This window comes from Monopterus albus, unplaced genomic scaffold (genome assembly GCF_001952655.1).
Source record: "Monopterus albus unplaced genomic scaffold, M_albus_1.0 scaffold18.1, whole genome shotgun sequence".
Classification (NCBI taxonomy): Eukaryota; Metazoa; Chordata; class Actinopteri; order Synbranchiformes; family Synbranchidae; genus Monopterus; species Monopterus albus.
Window position 1 is genome coordinate 5,425,986 of NW_018127898.1, and position 23,517 is coordinate 5,449,502.

The window sequence follows — 23,517 nt, forward strand, 5'->3', positions numbered from 1 at the left end:
GAAGAAAGAAGGCATAAATAAAGCATAAATCAAAGCAAGCAATGAGAGGAGGAACATTTTTAAGACTGTCCTATCCAGGCTGTGATGTTGTGAAAGGAGACAATGTCAGCCTCCTCACACTTTTGTTTGCCACAAATGATGAGATCGGGAAAGTTCTAGGAAATTAGTGTGATGGTTGTGAAAGAGTCACACACTTGTTCATTTGTTGAATATATTATTTTATTTTAACATCATCATATCTTAACCTTTATTTTTCCCTTCATTCATTGAAAATGATCACCTCTGAAATGTACACATACTGCAAACTGTCAAAAATATACAAACAAATGCAGGCTTGTGCTATAGTCTGGTCAAATGTCTAAAAAACAGTGGCACTGGGGGGAGAGAGAGAGAGAGAGAGAGAGTGAGAAAGAGAGAGAGAGAGAGAGAGAGAGAGAGGACACTGAAACCGGTAAAGACATGCACAGCATTGTTATGAGCACCGGTTACGATGATCCAGGTGCGCAGTACTTCCATAGGGTCCTTGTGGAAAAGTACATATATTTCATCATCTGACAGTGCGGCACAAAACGACCGCCACATATCAAATCAAAAACAAAATGTTGCTTGTTAATGGAACTGTTAGGCACATCTTTGTTTTTTATGGTTTTACATTTTCTGGAAAAGTCCAAGTTACTGTAAATGCAGAATGATTAAACAAAACCAAGAAAAAATGGAAAAGAAAACGTACAATAAAAAAGAAAAAAAAAACATCTTTCGAAAGTTATCCTGTAACCACTGTCCTGTTAGTAACTCAACATTGATACATGATGTGTGCATGTTAGTGTGTGTGTTCTCTGGCATATATGTGTGTATACAACTGGGTTCATTTCTGTAGAACCAAGTGGTGATGGGAGTGAGTATTTGTAGGTGTTTTGTGGGTAGTTGTTGTAAGTGGATGACAGCCATCCAATCAGATGCTCAGGTCTTTGGGGTTATCCTTGTAGGTTTTCTTGGGCTCAGGAATCATGAGCTTGGATGAGCGACTAGCATCGGTCTTGAGGTTGTTGTAATACTCTCTAACTTTTCCTGCAACAAAATTGTCATCATCCTCCTCATCCTCCGATTCGTCCCCTCTGGAGCTCCTGATCGGGGAGATGTCTCGTCCTAGGCTGCGAGTTCGGAACCGCGGCTCAGGGGTACTCTCTCGGCTGGTGTAGGGCCCTTCCCTCTCCATCCTCTCAAGTGAGCGCCCCCTCAGCAGTGAGTTGTACCTCTTGAAAGCTGAATCTGAGTCAGGAGTGTGCACTCTGGGCAGGCTGGTTTCTCTGTAGGCATCCCTCTGGCCCCGGTATGCCACATCCCTCAGCAGGTTGTCCCCCCTGTACAATCTATCAATGGAGGAGGCTCTCAGCAACAGGCTGTTGTCCCCATAACGGCGCTCCTCTGTGCGCAGTGGCAGAAGTGTGGCCTCCCTGTTCAGACGGTCCCAGGCTGGAGGCTCGCGGACTATGCTGTCATCAAAAGTGAGGCTGGGTTCAGGAGTCTTGGGTTTCTCCTTCAATACGGCCTCGTCCCCATTGTGGTCATTATAGCTGTGGCTCCGTCTCTCTGGGGAGGAATGTCGGCGGTAGGGGTCTGAGGAGTGGGTGCGACGTCTGGGGGAGTGGTGCCGAGAGCGGTAGGGGGACCTGTGGCGGTAAGGAGAGCGGTAGGGTGAGCGGTGCTGATGGTGAGAGGAGTGGTGACCGTGGCGTCTGTTGGGCGAGCGGCCGTGGCGGTGTCCTCTGTGACGGCCATCCAGGATGTTTTCTGCACTATGCGACCGGCTGGGCCTCTTATCAGGTGAACGATGACGGCTACGGTGGTGCCCGCTGTAATGATGCTGATGGCCATCACTTCCCTTGGACCTTCTCCCCCTGTGTTTCTTGTGGGGGGAGCGGTGGTGGTGGTTGGAATGGTGGTGCTTGCCGGTGCCAGTAGAGTTGTGGGTCGGCTCTTTCTTGCTCCGGGATGGTTGGTGAGGTTCTGGTGGGTAGCTTGACTCCAGGCGTGCATTGGCTGAGGGCAGGTTGCTCACTTCCGCAGCGTTTTGTAGCCCTGAGGCTGGGTTGACTGCACTGATGTCGTTGAGGCTGCCGTCTGCAACACAGTATGACATACAGACGAGGGCAAGTGGATCAAATATACATCCAGACTTTAAAAGCTCCTACCTTCTTTATCAACATTAACCATGCTTAATCACTCAGACATGAAGCTGAGAACATTTCCAATGAAAGCCATTCTGATGTTAATGCCAGCAAAGATAGCTGCTTGTTAGATGATACAGCAACAGCCAGTGGTAACACATAACACATGTTTAGCTTACACATGAGAACAGAAGGCAGTGACAAAATTGTGAAGCAGCCATTTCTTGGAGAGACTCATTACCCACAACAAACCTGTTCCCAGGTCTACCTGGGGTCAACCTCTCAGACGGGATGGAGTCTTGACTGGTCGGGTAGGGCTGGTTAAAGTCAGTGCCAACGTGCTACATGTTGATGATAGTGCTTGATCGTACTGATTAGCCATGCTCTTTCATGTGCTGCCATGATGCCTTAGACACATTGTAAAGGTTTGAAGCAAACAGAATGCTCACAATGAGATCCAAAAACTAGTACCATACTGCAGTAACAGTGTGTGTGTGGGAGGGGGGTGGGGGTTCAGGTGGCATTTTACTAAAACGAGAAGAATCCAATGTTCTGCCCAATTTTACTGTACACTGGTTTTAAAGGTTTACCTTCAACGATACTTTCTACTCCCACTAAATCATATACAGCAGCAGCCACCACAATGTTTTGTTACCAGATTCTAAAGATTCAACCTTATCTTGTAACCTTGTAAATGTGTCTACATTTTAATGAATGACTATAAATTGTAGAGCTACAACACCCACAGAAAATGCGCAATAACAAAAGGATGCTCTCTGTCAAGTAGTGTAACTATGTAAACCAATTAACAAGAACAAACTAATATTCTGTATTTCACCTTTGGACTTGTTGCCCACAGGTTAAATGCAATTGGTGCAGACATATCTATAACAGTGGCTACGGCAGCGGTGACACTGACAATGCATTTTGGGTGAGTGGATTTGTATGCATGGAGTAGAGCATGGGCATGGGTGAGTAGAGGCCACACCACACGCATAAGGATGTACAGAGAGGGGCAGAGGGAGACAGACACAGATAGACAGATAATGACAGGAAGTGGGAGGGAGAGCCAGACGACAGGGGAGGACAGTTACAAACCGTGGTCTGATTTTGGAGGACAGAGACCTCCCCCATCTTGTCATTTCGCATACATGCAGTGAGATGGGGAGCGACCATCCCTGAAGGAAGACAAGAGCCCAGCACAATACGGGAAGATTCACAAAAACAGAAAAAAGAGAAGAGCACAGCAGTTTAGATCACTTAGAACTTGAAGGAAGAACAGGAGAATTATTGTGTTGATTTTTCAATTTAAAAAAGTGTTTATTGATCATTGAGTCATTCAGAATAAAGAGACAGTCCAGGAAGTTGCCAAACCCGTCAGTGGAAACCACCAGTTACAGAAAAAAGTCCTGGAAACAAGCACACGCACGCACACAGGTGCACACCTAGAGATATGGACACAGAAGCAACAGAAACCCAAACCCAAAAAAAATAAAGACGGTGAGACTTGCACACCCACAGCACCACTATATGAAGCAGTTTTACATTGCCGACAGAAATCAAGAGAAATACTGGTAAGACTGTCAAACTCTCTGCCAACTAAAAAGTACAAACAATGATCCAAAAATATACAAGTTCACATGATGTCAAATCAGTGCAAGTTAAGACAGCACATTCTTAACGCAAAGCAAATTACACTGATGAACACAGGCAAATGTTATCTCCATTCAAAAGTAACAAAAAGAAAAAAAAACATTTATGACGACTCATGGCTATTAATCAAAACTGGTCAGTTCATTAAAAAAAGTTCCATAAATATTATGGAAAATAGACAGTAGAAGAAAAAAAAAACATTTTAAACTTCTGACAAGTTCATGCAGCAATAGACTTTTATCCATTAATATGTGACTTTGATTCATGGCTCTGTACAAGGAACAAAAATACTTGTAAAAATGCATCTATTCTTTTCATCACTGTACAAAACATCTATATGATTGGAGTGACTCTTTTTGAATGGGGATGGTGGAGATCCATCGTCACAGCTTCCCAATGACATTAACAGCGGACGCAAATAAAATCCACGGATTAGTGAGTAATGTCAAGCACAGTATAGTGAGATTTTATCTTTTGGAATGACAAACAACAGCACCAGACTGCCTTCTCTTCTCAACACAGGTGTCATTTAAAACCCTTAAGAGTTCAGTAGCTTACATTCACCTTCAATAAATATCATAAATATGTTTGTATCATGTCCAAACCAAAGCTATGAGATGTCCCACTTTATCAGGGGATTCAATGCATCTCGTTTTATCTTCCTCTCAATGCTAAACTAGTGAATAATGAGGATTTGGAGCAGTCGACTTCTTTCCTACAAGAAAACTACTCTGGTCATTCAAACCCTGTAAACAGTTTGTATTTTCATGTAGCAGTGAAATCAGACCCACCACCTTTCTGCAAGTCCTAGCAGAGTGCTTTTGCTCAGTGGCCAGAAAAGTGACAGCGGGATGACAAGGAAATAGAGCAGGTGAGACCGAGGAGCGGGGTGGGGGGGACACAGCACCTGCAGGAACACCCTCCACCCCTAATCCCCACCAAAATCCCAAAGCCCAAGGGTGACCTCCACCAGAAAGAAACCCAAGACCAACCAACCCCCTCTCCCCCTCCCTGTCGGCTTTGTCACAGGGATGGATGAAGAGTGCTGGGAGGATGATTTAGTTCTTTCCCCTTCAACCCACCACTGTCCACTGGACAACCCCTGGCTCAGGGTGTGAAGATGGGTGAGAAGGGAATGTTTTCGTAGATTGACCCACCATATTCAGGCACCGAGCCGTCACCTCTCTTGAGCACCAGATGGACGCGTCTGCCTCCATTCTTGATGAGCTCGATTGCTCGCGCGTGCGTCATGCCCTTGGTGCTCTCGCCGTTGATCTCCAAGATTTCATCGCCAACCTAGGATAGAAGTAAGAGAGCAAATGAAGGAAAAAGAAAAGAGAAGAAGTGAGTCGGAGTGACAGGTGAAGATGGAAGGGAGAAGAGGTAAATCAGAGGCAAAGAGAAGAGACAGCAAAGGCAGAAAAAGGAGAGGAGACAGCAGAGTGAGGCAGCATGAGGAAAACAAGTGACAGCCGGGAAGGAAGTACACAAGGGGAAAGACGATGCACCAAGGTTCAAAGGGACACGGTGACACAAGAAGGGAAGTAAAGGGAGGACAGATTGAGGAGAAGTTATATTTTTGAATCCTCTGAACAGTAAACTGCAAAAAAGCAACTTCTTTTAAGTCAACAGTTTCCAGAGAGGGCAAAACCACTGGAAAGCAGTAACTGTGAAGCTGATGGGGAAAATGAGAGTGGGGGGAAAAAATAGGAGCCAGAAGAAACACGTTTTGCCTCCTGATTCTTTTCCTCCACGCCTCAAGTTATCTGTCAGTGCTGTCTGCGCTGCAGGGATTCCTCTCTGGCAGAGTATGGCTCTCTCACCAGCATCTCTCTCTGCCTCACTGAGCCTCTACTATTAATATCTCTACTAATGAAGTGCACTAACACAAATGTATGTATTCATATATGCTCATCCACACAAGTCTTAACTACAGCATTATAATATTAAAAACTCCCTTATAGCCCACATGCATACAGTATCTGCCAATGAGCTTTCTGCAAATGCCTCACATGCAAAGTCATGGGACAATCAATTAAGTCCACACTATATATTCAATCAAGCAACCCAGGGGAAGTGCTACTTGTTTATGCAATTAATCAAAATAAAGGTCAAATACTACAGTTTCTTGACAACTTCTGTGGCATGTACAGTATGAACGTCACTTTACCAGCTCATGAAAGGACATTAATTATTTAAAATGTACATATTCTGTCAGCAGGTGTGTTCTATTACTCTGCAGTGTGCCTTGTGCCGTGATACCACACTCATACATGGCTGAGCCTGGAGGAGACTGGGTTTATATTCAGTGAAGCACAGCCTGCAGTAATTGGAAGGCGCATTATGCACAAGATATCATATTGATAGATATTATTCTGATGGTTGTTACATCTATGAGGGAGTATCATTGTTGATCAGAACAGTCAGCTCTGGCTTGGATTACAACTGAAAGTAGGAAATTATTATATCACAATCAGTACGTAACACTGGTCAAAATCAATGGCCGTATAGTTATTAAGACAATTCTGAGGCATGTCGTTGTGCTGGAAGTGCAGACATGAGCAAACCTGACATTTTGGAGACACTGCATACGCAAATGTCTCTCATACAGTGGAGGTGTGTGTTAACATTTCCAGTGATGACTAACAAGTACTGCCCTCATCAACACCTACCCCTCGTATGTTCTTTACAAGTGATGACACAAAACCAATGCTACACAGTGGGATACAAAAACATAGTCATGAGAAGAAAACTGAGAAGCCAGAACAGTCCACATGGACCCTAGAGGATCCTTCCAAGGAATCCTGCTTAATGTTGGTCCATTATAATGTAGTTCAGCTGGAACTACTGCAGTTACAGAATGACTATTGGTATTTAATAAAGTAAATCCCAATGACATCAACACCTCATTTGGTTGGCCCCTACATTTCCCACAATGCAAAGAAAAAAAAAAACTAAGCCTGCAGCATCTTCTATGTGTCTAAGTGTGTCATAACTGATGGTGTGTAACTGTTAGCAGTACTTTGTGTCCGTACCCTCATTTTTCCGTTTCGTACAGCTGCTCCATCCTCAGCTAGCCTCAGCACGTACAGGTCCATGTTGTATTCCCTGCCTCCTCGCAAGCTGAAGCCAAAGCCTTTGCTGTCTCGCTCCAGGTCCACTAAATAGAACTCCTCATCCTGATGGAGACAATCCACACACACACGCACACAGAAAGAGAGGGAGGGAGAAAGACACATTTGCATCAAGGTCACTTTTGTGATTCAGATTGTGTGTGAGTGTGTGTGCACGTACGCTTTGAAGCGCACTACCTTTTTCAGGAGCATGGGACAAATGCCACCTTTATGAAAGTCACACATAGGTGTGCCAGACTCGGTATGCGTATGAGTGAGTGTGTGTGTCTACACATGCATATGTTCAGGTGTAAGGAAGCTGAATTATGGATGCCTTGGGCTCTATGTGGACAAAGAGAAAGGGCACAGAAAAAAAGAGGGCCCGGGCACTGCAAGGACAGGCAGACAGCCAGCAGCTCCTTTCTTCACGCCCTCCTAATCTCCTCTGCGAAAGGATCGGTGCTATCTGTGAGAGCCATCTCCACACCGTCAGATTAATTCAGCAGTGAACACAGTGGACTGGGGGGTTACTTTGACTCCCTAACGCACAGGCTGTGATAACAGATGTAAAGGAAATAAATAAATAACAATACACCTTGTCTGTCCTTGGCAAGGTGAGCGGGTGGACTGGCTGATGCATGAAGTGATGGATGGAATAAATGGGTCTGTAGGTGTTAGAACAGCAGGATGAATGCATGGAAAGACAAGTGTGGGCAGGAAGGTGATGGGGATGGAGAGCAGATTGCTGCAGTGTTTGATGGAGACATGAAATGGATGGATAGATGGATGGATGAAGTGACAGGTGAATGAATGACTGCAATGTCCTTCCTTACCTGAGTTGAGACTTGTGTTGGGGGCTGGGGAGGAGAGGCTTGTGGTGTTTTAAAGTCGAACGATTCCTGTTTTGGTTTGGTGTTGTTCCTGAGACAGAACGGCAGCCACCAACGGGACATGTTAAAGCTCAAATCAGTGAGACGTCTTTTTACAGGACTATACATGTTATGTCCAAAGTAATGAATTTGCCAGTGTGCTCCTCACCTGGCCTCAGGTGCAGCCTGCTGCTGTGCAGTGTGAGTGGTGGTTATAGTGGCTATCTTCTCTGCATTGGTCAACAAAGATGCATTTGATGACTCTGAGGAGAGTGGAAGAAGGAGGAAAGAGTCTGTCATGACATTGCCACCAAGAAATGTTGAGATAACTTTTAAACAGCCAGGTGAAGCAAATAAAGTGGCTTTGTAAGATAATTAAAATGAAAAAACTAATTTGGCAAATTACTGCTTTGAATGCTAGCAAGCTTTCCTGTTACAAGGACTATGTTTTATTAACATTATCTTTTCCATACACCTTCTAATTCAATACATTAAAACCTGCCCTAAAATACTCCTGGACGACTGTGTAATGGAATTAAATCCAAACTTAAGCAGAACATTTTTCATCTTTCAGTGTGGACACTGGTGTAGATTCAGCAGCTGTGAGCTACAGACATTAACCTACAGGATCATTACCAGAGGAATCCAGAGGTTCACATTTGTGCCATCACTCGTTTTGTTAAGCTGCTTGTCGAAAGTTCTACATAACACTATGAACCCAAATTCATCCCGTCTTCCTGTGAATTGTCCAACAGGAACACACACACACACACACACACACACACACACTTACAGGCTCTGGGACAAAGCTCCTGGTTAATGTCTTTTATCCTTGATTCAATCATTTTGTGTTATCAGTGTATCACTCTGGGCTCTAACCACAAAAATAGACCATCATTACACTACTCTTGCTGCATAAAGACATTTCTCCTCAACAACCTTGTCTTTCTACAGGTATCCTTTATTTGATTACAACTCTCCACTCCCCTATTCACTGTTCCTCTCATGGTCAGTCCCTCTTCTCCTGCACTTCCACAAGTCCCTCTGGAGCCCGTTGGCTTAACTCTTTGTTGGTTGCCCATCAGGTACAAGGTCAGCCAATCAAGCTGCAGCATGGGCAGGGCAAGCTTTATTTTGGATTGTGGAGGACAGAACCTGCTACTTTTGGGTGTGAGAGTGTGATGAATGTTTCTGCTCAGCCCTCAGCAGGAGGTTGGCAATGAAAATACCCCCGCCCCCCAGAAAGACCAAATTTTTGTTACATTCTCAGATACTTTTGTTGTTGCTCATTTCTCACATTTGTCCCTGTAAACCCTACTCGCCCCTTCATCTGCTCATGTGCATAACCAACTCCTGCAAATTCTGTTGCCTCTCCATTTATCTCTCTACCAACTGTTTTCTGCGTGGAAATTAATTAATTCAAAACAGTTATGGCACAGGAAAAAAAACATATTTGGTAGAACTTTTAGTACACTGGAATTGTTTGCACTTTATTTGACTCTTTCTGTAGTTTGTCCCTGGCCCTCACAATATGCCTTTATGCTCTGAATGCACTAAGCTATGAAGGAGAGCAGGTGCAATCAAAATGAAAAATTCAGCAGAGAGAAAGGAGCAGAAAGGGAAAGGAGACAGGAGAAGTCAGAGGGCTGTTTTACACAATAAAACTCAGGTTATGGTCAGAGCCTCAAGCCTATGCCGCGAATGCATTACTGTGCACTAGCAGGAACACTGCCATTCCTGTTTTCCTTGTCACTGCAGAAGTGTTGAGCATCAGTCAGTACAATGCTCCATCTGTGTTCACACACAGGAGAGACAGGAAAGGAGCCGAACCTGACTTCACCTTGGAAGAATATCATGCAATGGTATTTATTCATGTCAGAAAGTTTAGGCAGGATTCATCTGCACACAAAAGGCAGCAAGCTCAGTCATGTGTAAACAGAGGCAGAGAGAACAGTCACTCAGACACACAACTCAGAAACACAAGCCACCATCTTTTCCTGTCATTCTCTGTGTCTCCATGTCAGACGGTGTCTGTTTGTTTGACACATGCACATAAACATAAACCAGAACTTTCCGATAAAGCATATCCAGTTATTTCTCTCCAACAGCTTCTCTCTTGCGACTTCTTGGCAGAGCAATTTTGGCTCACAGTTCTCATCAACCACTTCACAAGATTAAAAAAAAAAATCTTCATCTGTAAGACGCGAGCCGGAAAGCAACAAGCGGAGGACTAATAGCTCCAATTTCTACCAGTGTGCAGGTTGACAGGGAGTATCGCCTTCCTCACAAACACATACAAACACACACACACACACACACTTAATTAAACAGTATTTGTGAAGCATGCCAGGGTGATCTGTTAGCAGAAAGTAGCAAGAGCTCTCTGCTGCACAGCGCAACATAGAATGTGCACAAACTTTTCCTTAAAACCACTTCATCCTTCTCACACACACACATCCAAATGACTCTTGCATGTTTTAAAAGTGCAGGCATGCTGAAGGCACAATTGCAAAAGCTGGAAAAGTTCCTGAATATCCCAAAAGAAGCAGTTCTATCAACATTGCGGGGGTGTTTCACTTACTCTGAAAGCAAGTGAAGAAACTGCAAGCTTTATATAAACACCATAGGCATACAAATGCTTCAGGAAGGAGACAACTAGTTCTGCTCCTCAAATATACTCAAACTATGTAATAATAGGTGTCGAGAGTACTGTCTGACTTCCATAAATGGGTCATAGAGCAAACACATGAAAAGTTCCACTCCTACTTGAACAACATTGAAATGATGTTAAGCTTTTGCTGAGTACTTTGGATAAATACGGATGTTTGGCTAAAGGCTACCAACTGACAGGATCCTCTACCTTTGAAGGTGCTGGGCCCCCATTTTGGCAACAGTTGATCAAGGAAATAGAAAACATTTGACAAATTAAAACCATCTTGAAAGGTGGGGTCTAAAGTGTCACTGTTCTACTCACCGTCTCCAGGAATGATGCGTAGTGAGACGGTGTTCCCGGCCTCCTTGATGAGGTTGACAATGTCAGAATGGGACTTATTGGTGATGGAGCAGCCGTTAACTGCCAGGATGCGGTCGCCAACTTTCAGCTTCCCACAGCGGTCTGCTGGGCTCCCCTCAATGATGCGCCCTATTTTGTGGGGCATTGCCACACATGCATTGCCAGCTATGGTCACCATTGATATGTTGGTATGTGCGATTCAGTATGTTTGTGTGTGTGTGTTGATGGATTGTGTTTGAATAGAGATGGAAAAAGAAGGGAAAGGGGGGGAAGGCAGAGAGAAAGAGGACCAGAAGGTTAAGGGTTAATTCACCCACAGCCAACAGACAGCCAAGCCAAAGTGACTGAGAGGAGCTGATCAGAAATACAGCAGAACAAAATGCAAGCGCTGGCCAAGGAGTCAGGCAAATGTATATGTGCTCTGAAAAGAAATAAGAGAATCTGCCAAACTGTAATTCTCAGTCTTTTTCCTGTAAATTGGTTTTTCAAATTAATCACTGCAGAAACCGAGCTTAACTCGATATGCTGTCTTCCTCCTCCTCCACCCTCTTTGTCTTATCATCCTCTTTTACCTAAAGCTGCTGTAACACAACACTTCTAAAATGGGTATCTTCATTATACTTGCTCGAGTGTCCGTTGACAGCAAAAAGCTAATAATGAAAAAACGGTTTTGCATCAAATACCTGCACCTGCAGAAAGTTGGAGATGACAAACATCAGCCCAGACATCTCACAGCTACCCTGAGGCCTCTGTTTGTCTCTGCCTGTATGCAGTTTGACATCAGTCACCGCAGTGAATTCTTACTTTACAGTGTTTCATTTATCCCTTACACCACCTTCCACTCTTTTATTCCACTACAGCCTTGTCTAACTGAATCTTGCCATTTTGAGCTGTAAAATACTGAGTATAGAGTGAATGAGCAAGAGAGGAGAAAACCCAAGAGACAAAATAAGTGCTTCTCCAGACACTAACAGAATAGGTGGACTAGTTTCTGAATGCTATAAAACAATGATTTATTGGAAAGAAAGAAATCAGTTTCAGACTTTCATGTTGCCAGTAGGTTTTCATTAGATTTTACAAGTTGGGTCAAATTAAATCAAGCTCATCTGTTGGCTGGTGCCTTTTACTCTGGGCTGTGAAAAGTGAGGCTCTGTAAGCCAACCTGAAAACTTTTCATTTCATGTCTTTTCAGCCCACCCACACTGACAGATATAAGAGCACAGAGAACATGGCAGTTGCAGGCATGGCATGGCAGTAGTAGGGCAAAGAGTACACTGTGTAGAGAAGACACTACTAGTCTGTAAAGAGCAGGAGAACCAATTTCAACTGAATTATTTGAAATGACGTGTACGCTTAGATGGAGAAACCCTCATAAGGTTAAAAACACACATTAGAAACATTACAAGAAGTGAAGCAAAATAACCTAAAAAAAATTACCAAGGACGTTTTGAGCCAGTGCGCCTCTCTGATACCATGTTGTAGAATAAATAAAATGTCATTCACACTGATCATTTCCCCATTTATCCTGCTTGCAGCACTCATTAAGTTGTCATTAGGCTTTTAGTGCCAACCTGTTCTGCAGCAGCCATTTTTAAGTTCAGCTGAATAATACAAGTGCCTTATGTAACTCCCACCTCAACTTGTGAATTATGAAAGTCTTGTGTGAGCGTAGCAGCAGCTGCAGGAAAAGAAAGGGTTTCAGTGCCTCAGTTTGACAGGCTCGGATAAAAATGAGGAAGAATCACCACTTCTTTGAAGAGTGTTGGTATTGATTTGGTGGGACAGTAAATAGTCAGAATCTGTGCTGGGTGTCAGGCTATTTTAGAGTTCAGCGGTTTTATGGATGATGCAAAGCCAGACCATAGCGTAGACAGGAAGATAAAAGGCCCCAGTGATTAGGAAAAGCTAGAGTGTGTTTCGTACGTATTTTGCTGAGTGGGACAGATTTTTGCACTATTTGAATGTGTAATCAACAACAAAGTGTCTAAAGGCATTTTGTGACTAAGGAACACTCCAAAGAGAAATCTCTCACCAAAGGTGGTGCCAGCTTCAGGTCGTGACACAGACGAGACGATGACAAACCCAAATCCTTCGTTCTCGCCTCGGTGGATCTCTACGTCATAGGGCTGCAAGGCGGAGGAGGAGGTGGCGTTTGGGGGCTGAGAAGACATGGTGGCAGCTGCTGTGGCAGGTACCACGGCATTACCATTTCCCCCCGCCCCTCCGCCTCCTCCCCCACTGCCGATGCCGGAGGTGGAGCCGCTGCCAGAGCTGACGGTGTTGAGGGAGTTCTGGCTGCCCTGTGGGGTGCGCTTCCCTATCTCCTCCGTCAGGCTGGGCGCCTGTGTGCTGCTGTGGTGAGAGGATGCTGGCGATGGAGGAACTTCTCCCTCTGCTTTAACTAGAGACAGCAGAGGAGGACAAGATGAGAAAGGTGCATAGAAACAGTATATGGTGAAAAATTGTGTGAAGAATGCCTGAGAAGAAAGATTTATGGAAGGAATAAAGAGCCTCAAATTATGGCCAGGGAGGTGAGAGAAAACAGTCGCAGCCTACAGCGCCAAAAGATCAAGAGCAGGATGAAGACAAACACATAAAACTGTGCCAGCCAGTGTTACATAAGTTCAGGAGATAAAGGTGTAGAAACAGATGAATAGGAAAAGAAGAAGAAAACAATAAAACAAAACTGTCAGGACATGATAACACAACTAAATGTTACACCACCTGTGCAATCTGAAAATAAAAAACATCGTAAATAAACTGATATTTTTCTCTCCTAGCACAGCTAGTTTATACTGATATGACTGAAGACAGCTCGGAGAGAAGAGTCACTCACACAATCTTCGTCTGTGATCTGTTTTGAACAAAAGATTAACTAAACACGCAGCCCGCTTCTTGTATATGGACATTTCATTCCATATTTCATTTCCTGCACAGCTGCTTGAGGAAGGCGACTCGTATTCTCGACGCTCTGAGGCAGACAGAGAGCAGTAATGCACTAATGTCTGGCTGCTGTCATTGGGGCGAAGGTTGACCACTGTCTCCATCATATTTATGGGCCTTTCTTTATTGCCTGCTGAGGAGCAGAACAGTGCAAAGGCAGCGATGGGGTGGGGGTGTTCGCTCGCAGCAGCAGCCAAGCACTTCCTACTGTTACACACCCAGACTATTACAGAGGAAAAAGAGGGGGCAACCCCTCCACACAGTGAGCAGATCCCAAGGCTCCTGATGGAATGGATATGAAAATAAATAGAGCTCTTAGCAATGCAAGTGCAGAGTGCCTTTCAGTGACTGAATACTGTTCTATTGTAACAGCAGGAGCTGCAGTGACAAAATGGAATCAGATACAACTGAAGAAGAATGATTTTTTTTCCACAAATTCAACATATAATACAACACAATGCTGGTATTTCAAAAAAATACAATTGCTGACATATGCAAAGAAGTTACTGAAACAATAGCTACAAAGAAACACAAACAACGGTTTAATATTACTCAAGGGACAACAAAGGGTTACCTTTTAAGAGTTTAAATTTATAATCCTTAAGTTTAGCATGAAACCAAATCCTGTTTTTGACCTGAGTAGTGGTTGTCATTTTTCTGCAACACCCATTTAATATATTTACATTAAAGCAGTCTTCATTGTTAGTCACGTCATTCGCCATAAGCATCATGAATTCACTGCATGTAATCCAGTGCAATTTTATCTCACTGATAACAAGATCGCTGTTTACTGTTCATTCCCTTATACTGTTGCTGTATTAAGTTACTGCTAATGCACAAAGAGCACCCTACCACTTCACATTGAAAGCATTCAACTGGTGCAAAACAGGATGACTTTTTACTGTGAAGAAGCCAAATGGAATAGAATGTATATGTCACAGTGGTAAGCTCTGTTCATGATTGTTTATTGCAGGGAGTAATGGAGCAAGAAGGAGCAGCTACTGTGATCTGTCACAACCAGAGTTTCAGTGGAGTTACAGGAGGCGCCGCACATCTCCGACTTCAACGCCTCTATCGACTGACTGTCGACTGTTGACTGACTGTTGAGCCAAACAGACTCTATCGACAGCGAGTCTGTTTGGCTGCGCTGTAGACAGACACATGATCTGTGTTTCTGCTGTATTTCTTCTGTTGCTTGATGTGTTTACTGCCTCTAGAATTCTGGAACCTGTGGTATTAAACTCACTGTTACCATGGTAACCACAGGTGTCACAAAATCAAGCAGGACTGAAATCTTATATCATTTATTGTTTACTGTTTTTTCCCCCAGTCTCACCTTTGGATGCCATGAATTTGCTATTATTCATGGAAGCCTTGAACAAGGGTTTAAACCTCAGCCAACAAAAAAATAAAAAAAACAGGGGTGGGGTGTTGAACCCTGATGTTTCTACACCTGTCAATAGAGGAGGCTGTTTCCTCAACTTAATCCCTCCTGCTTCTTACCGGCATAACTAGTTTTGCGTCGCACAGTGAGGTTGACATGGCCTTGCTTGGCTGCCTGCTGCATCAGTTGCACCACCAGTTGGTGTGACTTGCCCACCACCGCTGTCCCGTCCACGCATATCAGTTCATCACCAGACCGCAGGCGTCCGTCCTCGTCTGCAGCACCGTACTTCACTATGTGGCCGATGTAGATCTATAACACAACCAAATTAGATGAAGACGGGATGTGTTTTTGAGTAGGTAGAAACTGCCAACAGCTACGTGATACACAGTAGCTTTTTAGGTAACATGCATAAGTAAAAGTTCAACCATAGCATTTTCCTGAATTAAAGAATTGAAAGATGTCCTGTTTCTCACAGCAGTTATAAAGTCATTTTTCTTCAAAAAAATGCAGTGAAGACCAGTGAACAACAACAAACAACTCTGCCTCTTTAAAATAATAATAAAAAAGAACTATAAGAAAAAAAAACTGATGTGTGTGGGGGGGAGTCTTAAACTGATTGAGACTACATTGGCCAGAAACCAAGAGAAACTCTGTTGTAGGAATCCCTGATATAAATTTGTCCAACACAGAAGCTCGCAAGTATACACCGGAGGAAAATAAATAGAAAAACAAATGTAATGGAAAACCCTATAGATACTGCTCAAAGGAGTGCTAAGAGGATAGCACTCTCTTCAACACTTGAGTTACTGCATCCTGTCAGTTGTAGTTTATACATTTCAGAAGACTAAAAATAGAGGAAATTAAGAAGCAAACTGGATATATTTAACTATGAGAGACTGGAAAAGTTTCTGAGAAATTTACCGGCTCTCCGGGCTCATTGCCTCCAAGGATCCTGAATCCAAACCCTGTGTCCTTCCTCCATAGGAATATGTCCTGCTCCTGGAAGTCTGGAACTGTATAATCAACAAAGCACCATTAACATTTCTACATTGATACCATTTGCAAGCCCAGGGGACTTTCTCTGCCTGCACTACTACAGGACAAGATCAGCACTGGCATGTCATTAGACATTTAGTTTAAATCCCTCAGTTAAAACTGTGTCACATGTAGGACTGCATGGTATGGTTATAATGGATGCACACATTGTTCTCAGTGGGTATCAAACCATCTGTCAGCTAATGTCAGCATTAAAACCATCCTCCCAACTGTTCTAAGCTTTGTCAATGAGATAGCACTCTGCATAAACAATCTGTCTGAAGGCTCTAAGAAAAGAACAAACAGCCGATCCATCAAAAGGTAATAAGGGATCTATTTTGGGTAAAGAGCCTAGGTAGAGAGCTTAATAAACTTTCAAAAGTCAGAGAGCCGCTCCATAATTAGGAATGATGATCATCAAAAAACTCTTCTTTGATGTCTGAAATAGCACAGATTCATTTTTAGTAACATTCCCACAGACTCAACATTACAGTTCAAATGGACTACACTGCTTCTTTTATGAAGTGATGTTTGACAATTCCACTGTTGCCTACCTTTGAGAGCACTTTCCACCTGGCAGAGGTGCTAATACTGTACATGCTAGAATAGGCCATATATTTTTGAGCAGAGAGCATGAGTACAGCTAGTTCACAGACCCCTTCCTAAAGAAAGAAGTGTGTGTGTGTGTGTGTGTGCGCTAGTCACTACAAAGGTGTTGTGCTATAAAAGAAGCATTGTACTGCTGAGACTAACAGCTCATGGTTCATGTAGCAGAGGAGATGAGAGGAGCCTCAGGGGGGTTAGTGGGAGCTAGGGGAGAGAAGGAGCAAAGGACATACGTACGAGTATATCTGCTTTAAGCACGTGTATATTTATTTACATATGCATGTATGTGCATGCATTTGTAGGGTCACGGCTTTGTCGTATGGGCTGCTGACAATCAATCACCTCTGAGCACACTCATGGGGAGAATTCCTTTTGCGTCACCACGGACGGTGGCTGCCAATGCCACTAAAGCCACTAAGGGGAGGCAGGCTGGGAGAAGGTATCAGCAGTCTGCTTCCAATCTGTTCCTTCAGTCAACAGATAAAATCCCTGTGGTGTGCAGCTATCTCTTCCAATATATCACAATGTAACTGTGGAAGAACTGGGAGAGGACGTGTCAAAGGCTAACTGTCGCAATCTGCACCTGCACTCGGAAGGGTCAACTGCAGAGTACACCCTATACTCCTGTGATTAATACATCCATAAGGGATCTCCACAGTGAGGCAAATGGGCGTGACTGGATCAATATTTCATAAAGATGGACAGAGCTGTGCAGAGCTACATGTAAGGACTGCAAATAGTGAAAGAACAGATCAAAGAGTGAGGAAAATTAACCTGAGAACATTTTCAAAGCAGACAAACTGAAGGCCAACAGAACATGAGCGAGTCTCCTATGCTCTCTGGTCTTGGTTTTCTGAAAATGGAAATTGTTCAACACATGGTGGATTTCAACACCTTGATCTCAGCAAAACCTTTCACTACACCAAATACTCCATATAAAGAAAGGTCTGAGCTATAGCCAAGGCCTGAACCCTATGGGGTGCAGGATTTTTAGGATGAGAGTTCAATGAAGCGTGAGGAAGAGACAAATTTCCACCTGCTGTAATGGGTTAGCTGTCCCTGTCACTGCGTTTCTCTTATTTTACTATACATCAAAATCCCTTGAGCTCCAAATGCTTGTCCTCTCTTTCTCCAATATATCACTTCCAAGTCCAATTTATATTTTTCTGTCGCTTTCCCCGTTTTTGTTATTTGTGCTCAGGTAATTAAGAAAACCCCTTCATCACCTTAGGACTAGTATGTAGATGTAATCTCACCCCTCCTCTTAAATCAAATGTTGTTGTCCTCTGAGCCCTTCATGACAGCTTGCCAACAAGTGTCTACGCCACTGGCTTGTGCTCTTTTCTCATTCTTCTTCATAGGCACATAAATAATAAAAAATCCTTGACAAGTGGTGCATGGGAGAGTGATTAGATGTTAAGGATTTTCAGCTCTTGCAGACTTCTGCATGTTTTTTACTTGACAGTGGATCTGAGGGTTATCCCTTTTAATTGGAGCTATCCAATTGCTTTGACAAAGCTCAACAAGGAGGGGACCATGCAACATGCTGACATCCACTCCACTGTTGCTGCTAATTATACGCCCATGAGTCCCTTAAGGGGAGACTCGAGTAAAAGTGTTTCATTGGTGCCAGGATCCAACAATTGGCCCAAAGTAGCTTTTAAAGGACTGTACCAAGAACATGTAAGGGGCAACTTCTTCTAATGCATTAAAAGAATAACTCAACATTTTGGGCAATCTGCTTATTCACATTTTTGCTAAGGGTTAGATGAGAAGATTGATACCACCCCCATGTCTCTATGCTAAATATGAAGCTAGAGCAAGCAGGTGACTATTGTAGTTTAGCGCAAAGACTGGAGGCAAGGGGAAACGGCCAACCTGGCCCTGTTCAAAGTAACTAAAACACATCTGCCTACCACCTTTAATAACACATTTTACTAATTATCATGTTATCTCTCATGTGTTTAACCCATACACATGTGAGAAGTACTATGAACAAAGCCAGGCTAGCTGTTCCCCCTGCTTTCTGTGTCAGCTGAGCCAAGCTAAGCTAGCTGCCTGCTGGCTGGCTCTAACTTTAGAGTGCACAGTTAAATGAGTGGTATTAATCTTTTTAAGACAGTAAATAATAACATTTCCCAAAATGCTGAAATATACATTTAATTAACATTAAAATGCATTTAAGTTGTCTTAAGTTTACATTTCTAAAACACATTTACATCTTTAGTACTAAGCAAATTAGTTAAGACTACTTTCATGCTTGTAGTACTCAAACACTCAGTTGCTTGTATTTTGGTACGCCTAACAAAAACTAATGCACATTTTACAGCAGTCTTCCATACAGAGAGGTTTTTCTGTTATTTATCCTACCCTCACTGATCTAAAACAGATGGACAAAATAACAGAAACAACCATATGAATACAACAGATTTAACTGCAGCACAAACTGCAGACTCCAAACTGACCATGAAGTTGGATTAACAACTCTGAGAAAATGTTCCTCAGGAAATGAAAGTTATAGAGTTAATGAAAAAAATGTATTGTAGGATTGTTGTATTGATTGCATGGGTTCTAGCTACTTGTACCTTAAACTGGCAACTGAGTGCATAGCAAAGAACAGACACACACACAACACCGTAAGCACCAAAAGGAGATCACACCTCTTCCCAAAGACTGAACGCAAGCACAAGAAAAGGTTGTTGCCCTTGCTTGAGAATAAAAACCAGCTACTTACTTGATCAAGACTCATCCCTCATCCCAAATCTTCAAACACGTGTAGTATCATTTAAACACTAAAGGTCTTCACTGAGCCAACAGCCCCATGCAGCCCTCATCCAACCGCCACCAAAAATGTATATACTTACGCCTACTTTCATACATGCTCCTGGATTGCGCCCAGATCTTAAAGGGGTCTGGTTTTCTCTGAATGGTCCCGTCTGCCGGAGAGTCCTGGGACGGCAGGCCTGGCAGGGGCTGAGAGGGGGGTGGGGGAGCAGCACTCTCACTGTGCGGGGGTGCCAGGGATGAGTGAACTGGTGAGTCTGTGTGGGCGCTTCGGTGGCTGGAAATGCTTTGCTGGGAACTGTTCTGACTGTCCTTCCTGGCCAACTGCTGTTGGAGAAGCAGATCAATATCATTTGACTACTGAAAGTCAGCTGTGGAGGAAAATGGACTCAGGTGACAGAGATAGAGACACTAGCTTAACTGCAGGAAAAACAAGCGGAATCAGGGTTGTCGTTGTGAGGGGAAAGAATACAGACACGAATACAGAAGAATTTTGGATTAAAGTTCAAAAAGATGAAAGATTGCTGCTCCTGTGGGTAAAAGAAAATAGATTCATTGTTGTGCTGCTACCTTAGTCAACACAAAGAATATTTGAGCTGTTTTATTCAGAGATTTTTTTTGTGCAAACAAAGAGAGAAAAAAGAACCTCAATGGTTTCTCATGATTAAGTCATTCAGCTATGGGAGAAAAAAAGACAAGGCTACATTGCCTATTCCATTTGTTTAACAGAGTAGAATGAATTAACAAGGAACTGCATCCCCTGCTGCATATGGAGAGTGAATAAAGCACTCATGGCATTTGAAACAAAGGGAGGATTTTACTGTTGAAGTCAGAAATGTAAAACTCCTTATAAACTGCTACTGGCTCCTTAATACCATGGGCACTTAAGCACCTGCTCAAGGATTTGAGGGAAGTGGAGCTTGAGTAGGGTAAAGCATATACTTGCACTTGAGCACAGGATTATAAGGACAAGTAAAAATCCTTTCTATGACCCCATGTCATGATATGTCTTTTCAGTCATATTTTCAACACTAGTTTGAAAAATCTGTACTGCTGTAATGACTTCAAAAAGAAACCACTGATGTGAAAGGGTTACAGGCATAGCATGAGAAAGAAAGGCAGATATTGTAAGACAGTAAGACAAAATGACAGCAGTTCATTCTCATCACGTCACATGGACACCCGGTACTTCAGATGTGGTGGACAAAAATACACTGAGGAAGGGGTGGAGGCAAGTGGCTCATTGGTTCTCAAATATCAAAGGGTTTGGCCTTCAAAGTGCAGCCATGTCTTCAATAAATTCAGATTCATTGCTCTCTGAATCAGCCTCTTACACCTCTGCAGTTTATGTTTATATTCATCATCCGTGTCAGACAAGAAGCTTGACACTAGCAAATATGAAGTCAGAGCTCTAGCTGGCATGCTGACTCTACTAATGCTGAGTGTAACCTCAGTGGACTGGGTGGTGACATGAAAATCAGTGGGTTTATATAATTAGTCACAATTGCAGGCCTGGTTTGGTGCTAAACTAAGACCTCAGGACTACTTGGCCCTGACTGCAAAATTATTATTTTTTTGGTCACTTTTGCTAAACAAAATGGCGCCTCCATTAGCCAATAAGGCAACATTTTCTCTTGTTTGTCTCTCAGTTTGATGCACACAAAGTCCAAATCCTATTCCCCTTTCAAATGAAGACAAATCTCTTGTTTTTGATGAATCTATTAGATTTGACCTTCTGCAAGTCATTGTGTTCTCCCCTGTGCTGCAGGACCGGTCTAATACATCGGATTCTCCAATAACTTATTAAGGAGACAGGAGATGGGAAGGATGGAGGGGGCTGGGTCAATGAAAACAAATCCTTGCTGCTTCCTCAGACTCAGCTCACTCCTGCTTTGCCACTAACAGGCCAGGCTCAGGTTAACTGCCTTGATGCATCACAGCATTAGCAGTCAATTATAGTTTATTTTGTTGCACATAAACAGCCTCGTACAACCAAATATTAAGTTGAAACACCATGCACTGACACACCATTCTCTATTACCCCTATTATCCACTATATGAACCACACCACCACCATTATCATCTACCCAGCACCAACAGACCACACCTCATTCACAAAAACTTTCATCTAAACGACATCACATACCATCCTAGTGTAATCTCTATACGGAGGAGCCAGCTCTAAATCCTGCAAAACAAAATTGACAAACACATTCAGTCAGCAACAGTCAACAGGGTCTCTCCATGAATGCAGCAGATATCACACTCTTGAGCTGTGATCATACATTCTGCTCTCACACTGCAAGCTTAGCACCCAGCGCGGTGTGATCATCAGCATGTTAGCAGCGGTGTATCAAAATCCACCTACAGGGATCCACCCCCACACAGCACAGCATCCCATGTCTAAGAACAGACCCACAGCATCAACACAAGTTATACCTTACAGAGGGGAGTTAGAGATGAGGCAGGGAGAGTGAGCCAAATATCACACATGTAGATGTAGGACAGAAAACCATTGGATGGATTGATGGTTTCATGGATGGGTGTATAAAAATAAAGGAAAAACAACTACTTACCAGTTTTGGGCTCTTCTTAGCGGGTGCCACCCCTGTGGAGCCAGAGAGAGAAAAAAGGGAGAAGGTTACCAACGGAGTTATAGTATGTAGTCCACCTTCAGAAAAAAACAAGAAAGGGATAAAAACTAATAATGCAGACTCCAAAACAATGTCACAGCAGTGCTCATCTAGCCCTCATCTTGTTCTCCCTCCTTTCTTTCCCTGCTTTGGCTCCGTCGCTCGCCCATCCGCGGCTGGTGTTTGAGGAGGAAGGGAGGGGAGGGGGGTAGGCAGCGCGATCTAACTGCATCACTGCCGCGGCCAGCGCTCGGCTTGGCTGGTGCAGCGGAAGAGTGGGGCCAGCCCCAAGGGCTAACCCGACACTCGCTAGACCCTGGCTACCCAACAGCGAAACACACATGTGAGTGAGTGAGTGTACGAGGAGGAAAGTGAGAGTTAGGAGGAAAGGACAGAATTCTTGAGAGAAACTAAGCTGGAGAATAAAGGGAGAGGAGTAGAGAGGGAAAAGGCGAGCTGTGCTCTGGAGTTCCTGGCCGTAGCATTACCCATGGAGAAGGAGTCCAAGATACTGAACATTAAATTATAGGCAACCGTCAGTTCCCCTCTTACTGAGACCATCTTCCTGTGTCCGCTGAGCGCCACGCTCCGCTGTCGAAGGCTCCAGCATCTATAGGCAGTTGGTGTGTCTTCCTCGTCGCTCCCTTTCTTGCTGCCTTTTCCTTTTTTCACCCCTTTCTCTCTCTCACACCTCACTGCACACTGTCCTCCCTCCCTTTTCTTCCCTCAGCATCATCACCCTCCCTCGCTCCCTCTACTTCTTTCTCTCTCCCCTCCAAACCAATCCCCCTCCCACCCCCATATGCTCGTAAACATTCATGCAGCTGTGCTCGCACGCGAACACACACAAACACAGATACCAGACAGATTCGTGCAGTGCCCTGAACGCAAATCAAAGCGTATTTAAGGTATGACAGGCTGGTTTATACAAGAGTTAGCGGTGACCAGAGATATCACTACAGAAATATCATTATTACAGACAAGTGCACAAAGAAAGAGTGATGGATGCCTAAAATGCTAACACAGCCTGGATCGAGCCAAAGAAATCTGCTTCTTAAGCACATCAGTGTACTAAGCCCCCACTCCCCAGCCCTGCATGAAATTGTATGAAGTTATGAAAATGAGAGTGGAGAGGGAATGCATAAAACAAAGGGAAAATGCAAGACTTGTGTGTATTTACCTGTATAATCTTTAGAAATCAACAATGAGCATGAGCCACACACGCATACAACCTCTGACATACAAAAAGAGTGTGTTATACCATGTAAAGCATACAGTAGCTGAGAGGCAGTGTGTAATATAAGAAAATGGGC

General features: G+C 43.6%; 1 protein-coding gene across 1 annotated transcript in view; it reads right to left on the bottom strand.

Moving 5' to 3' along the window:
- Nucleotides 1-215: 215 nt before the first annotated feature.
- Nucleotides 216-23,517, bottom strand: part of magi1b (membrane associated guanylate kinase, WW and PDZ domain containing 1b) — a 133,436-nt gene continuing 110,134 nt past the window's right edge. Inside the window, 12 exon segments of the mRNA XM_020592728.1 lie at nucleotides 216-2,121; nucleotides 4,979-5,117; nucleotides 6,857-7,000; nucleotides 7,768-7,855; nucleotides 7,973-8,066; nucleotides 10,778-10,981; nucleotides 12,849-13,217; nucleotides 15,263-15,455; nucleotides 16,068-16,159; nucleotides 19,652-19,898; nucleotides 21,718-21,759; nucleotides 22,148-22,179. Coding sequence (XP_020448384.1) covers nucleotides 953-2,121; nucleotides 4,979-5,117; nucleotides 6,857-7,000; nucleotides 7,768-7,855; nucleotides 7,973-8,066; nucleotides 10,778-10,981; nucleotides 12,849-13,217; nucleotides 15,263-15,455; nucleotides 16,068-16,159; nucleotides 19,652-19,898; nucleotides 21,718-21,759; nucleotides 22,148-22,179 — 2,813 coding nt within the window. The 3' untranslated portion in view covers nucleotides 216-952.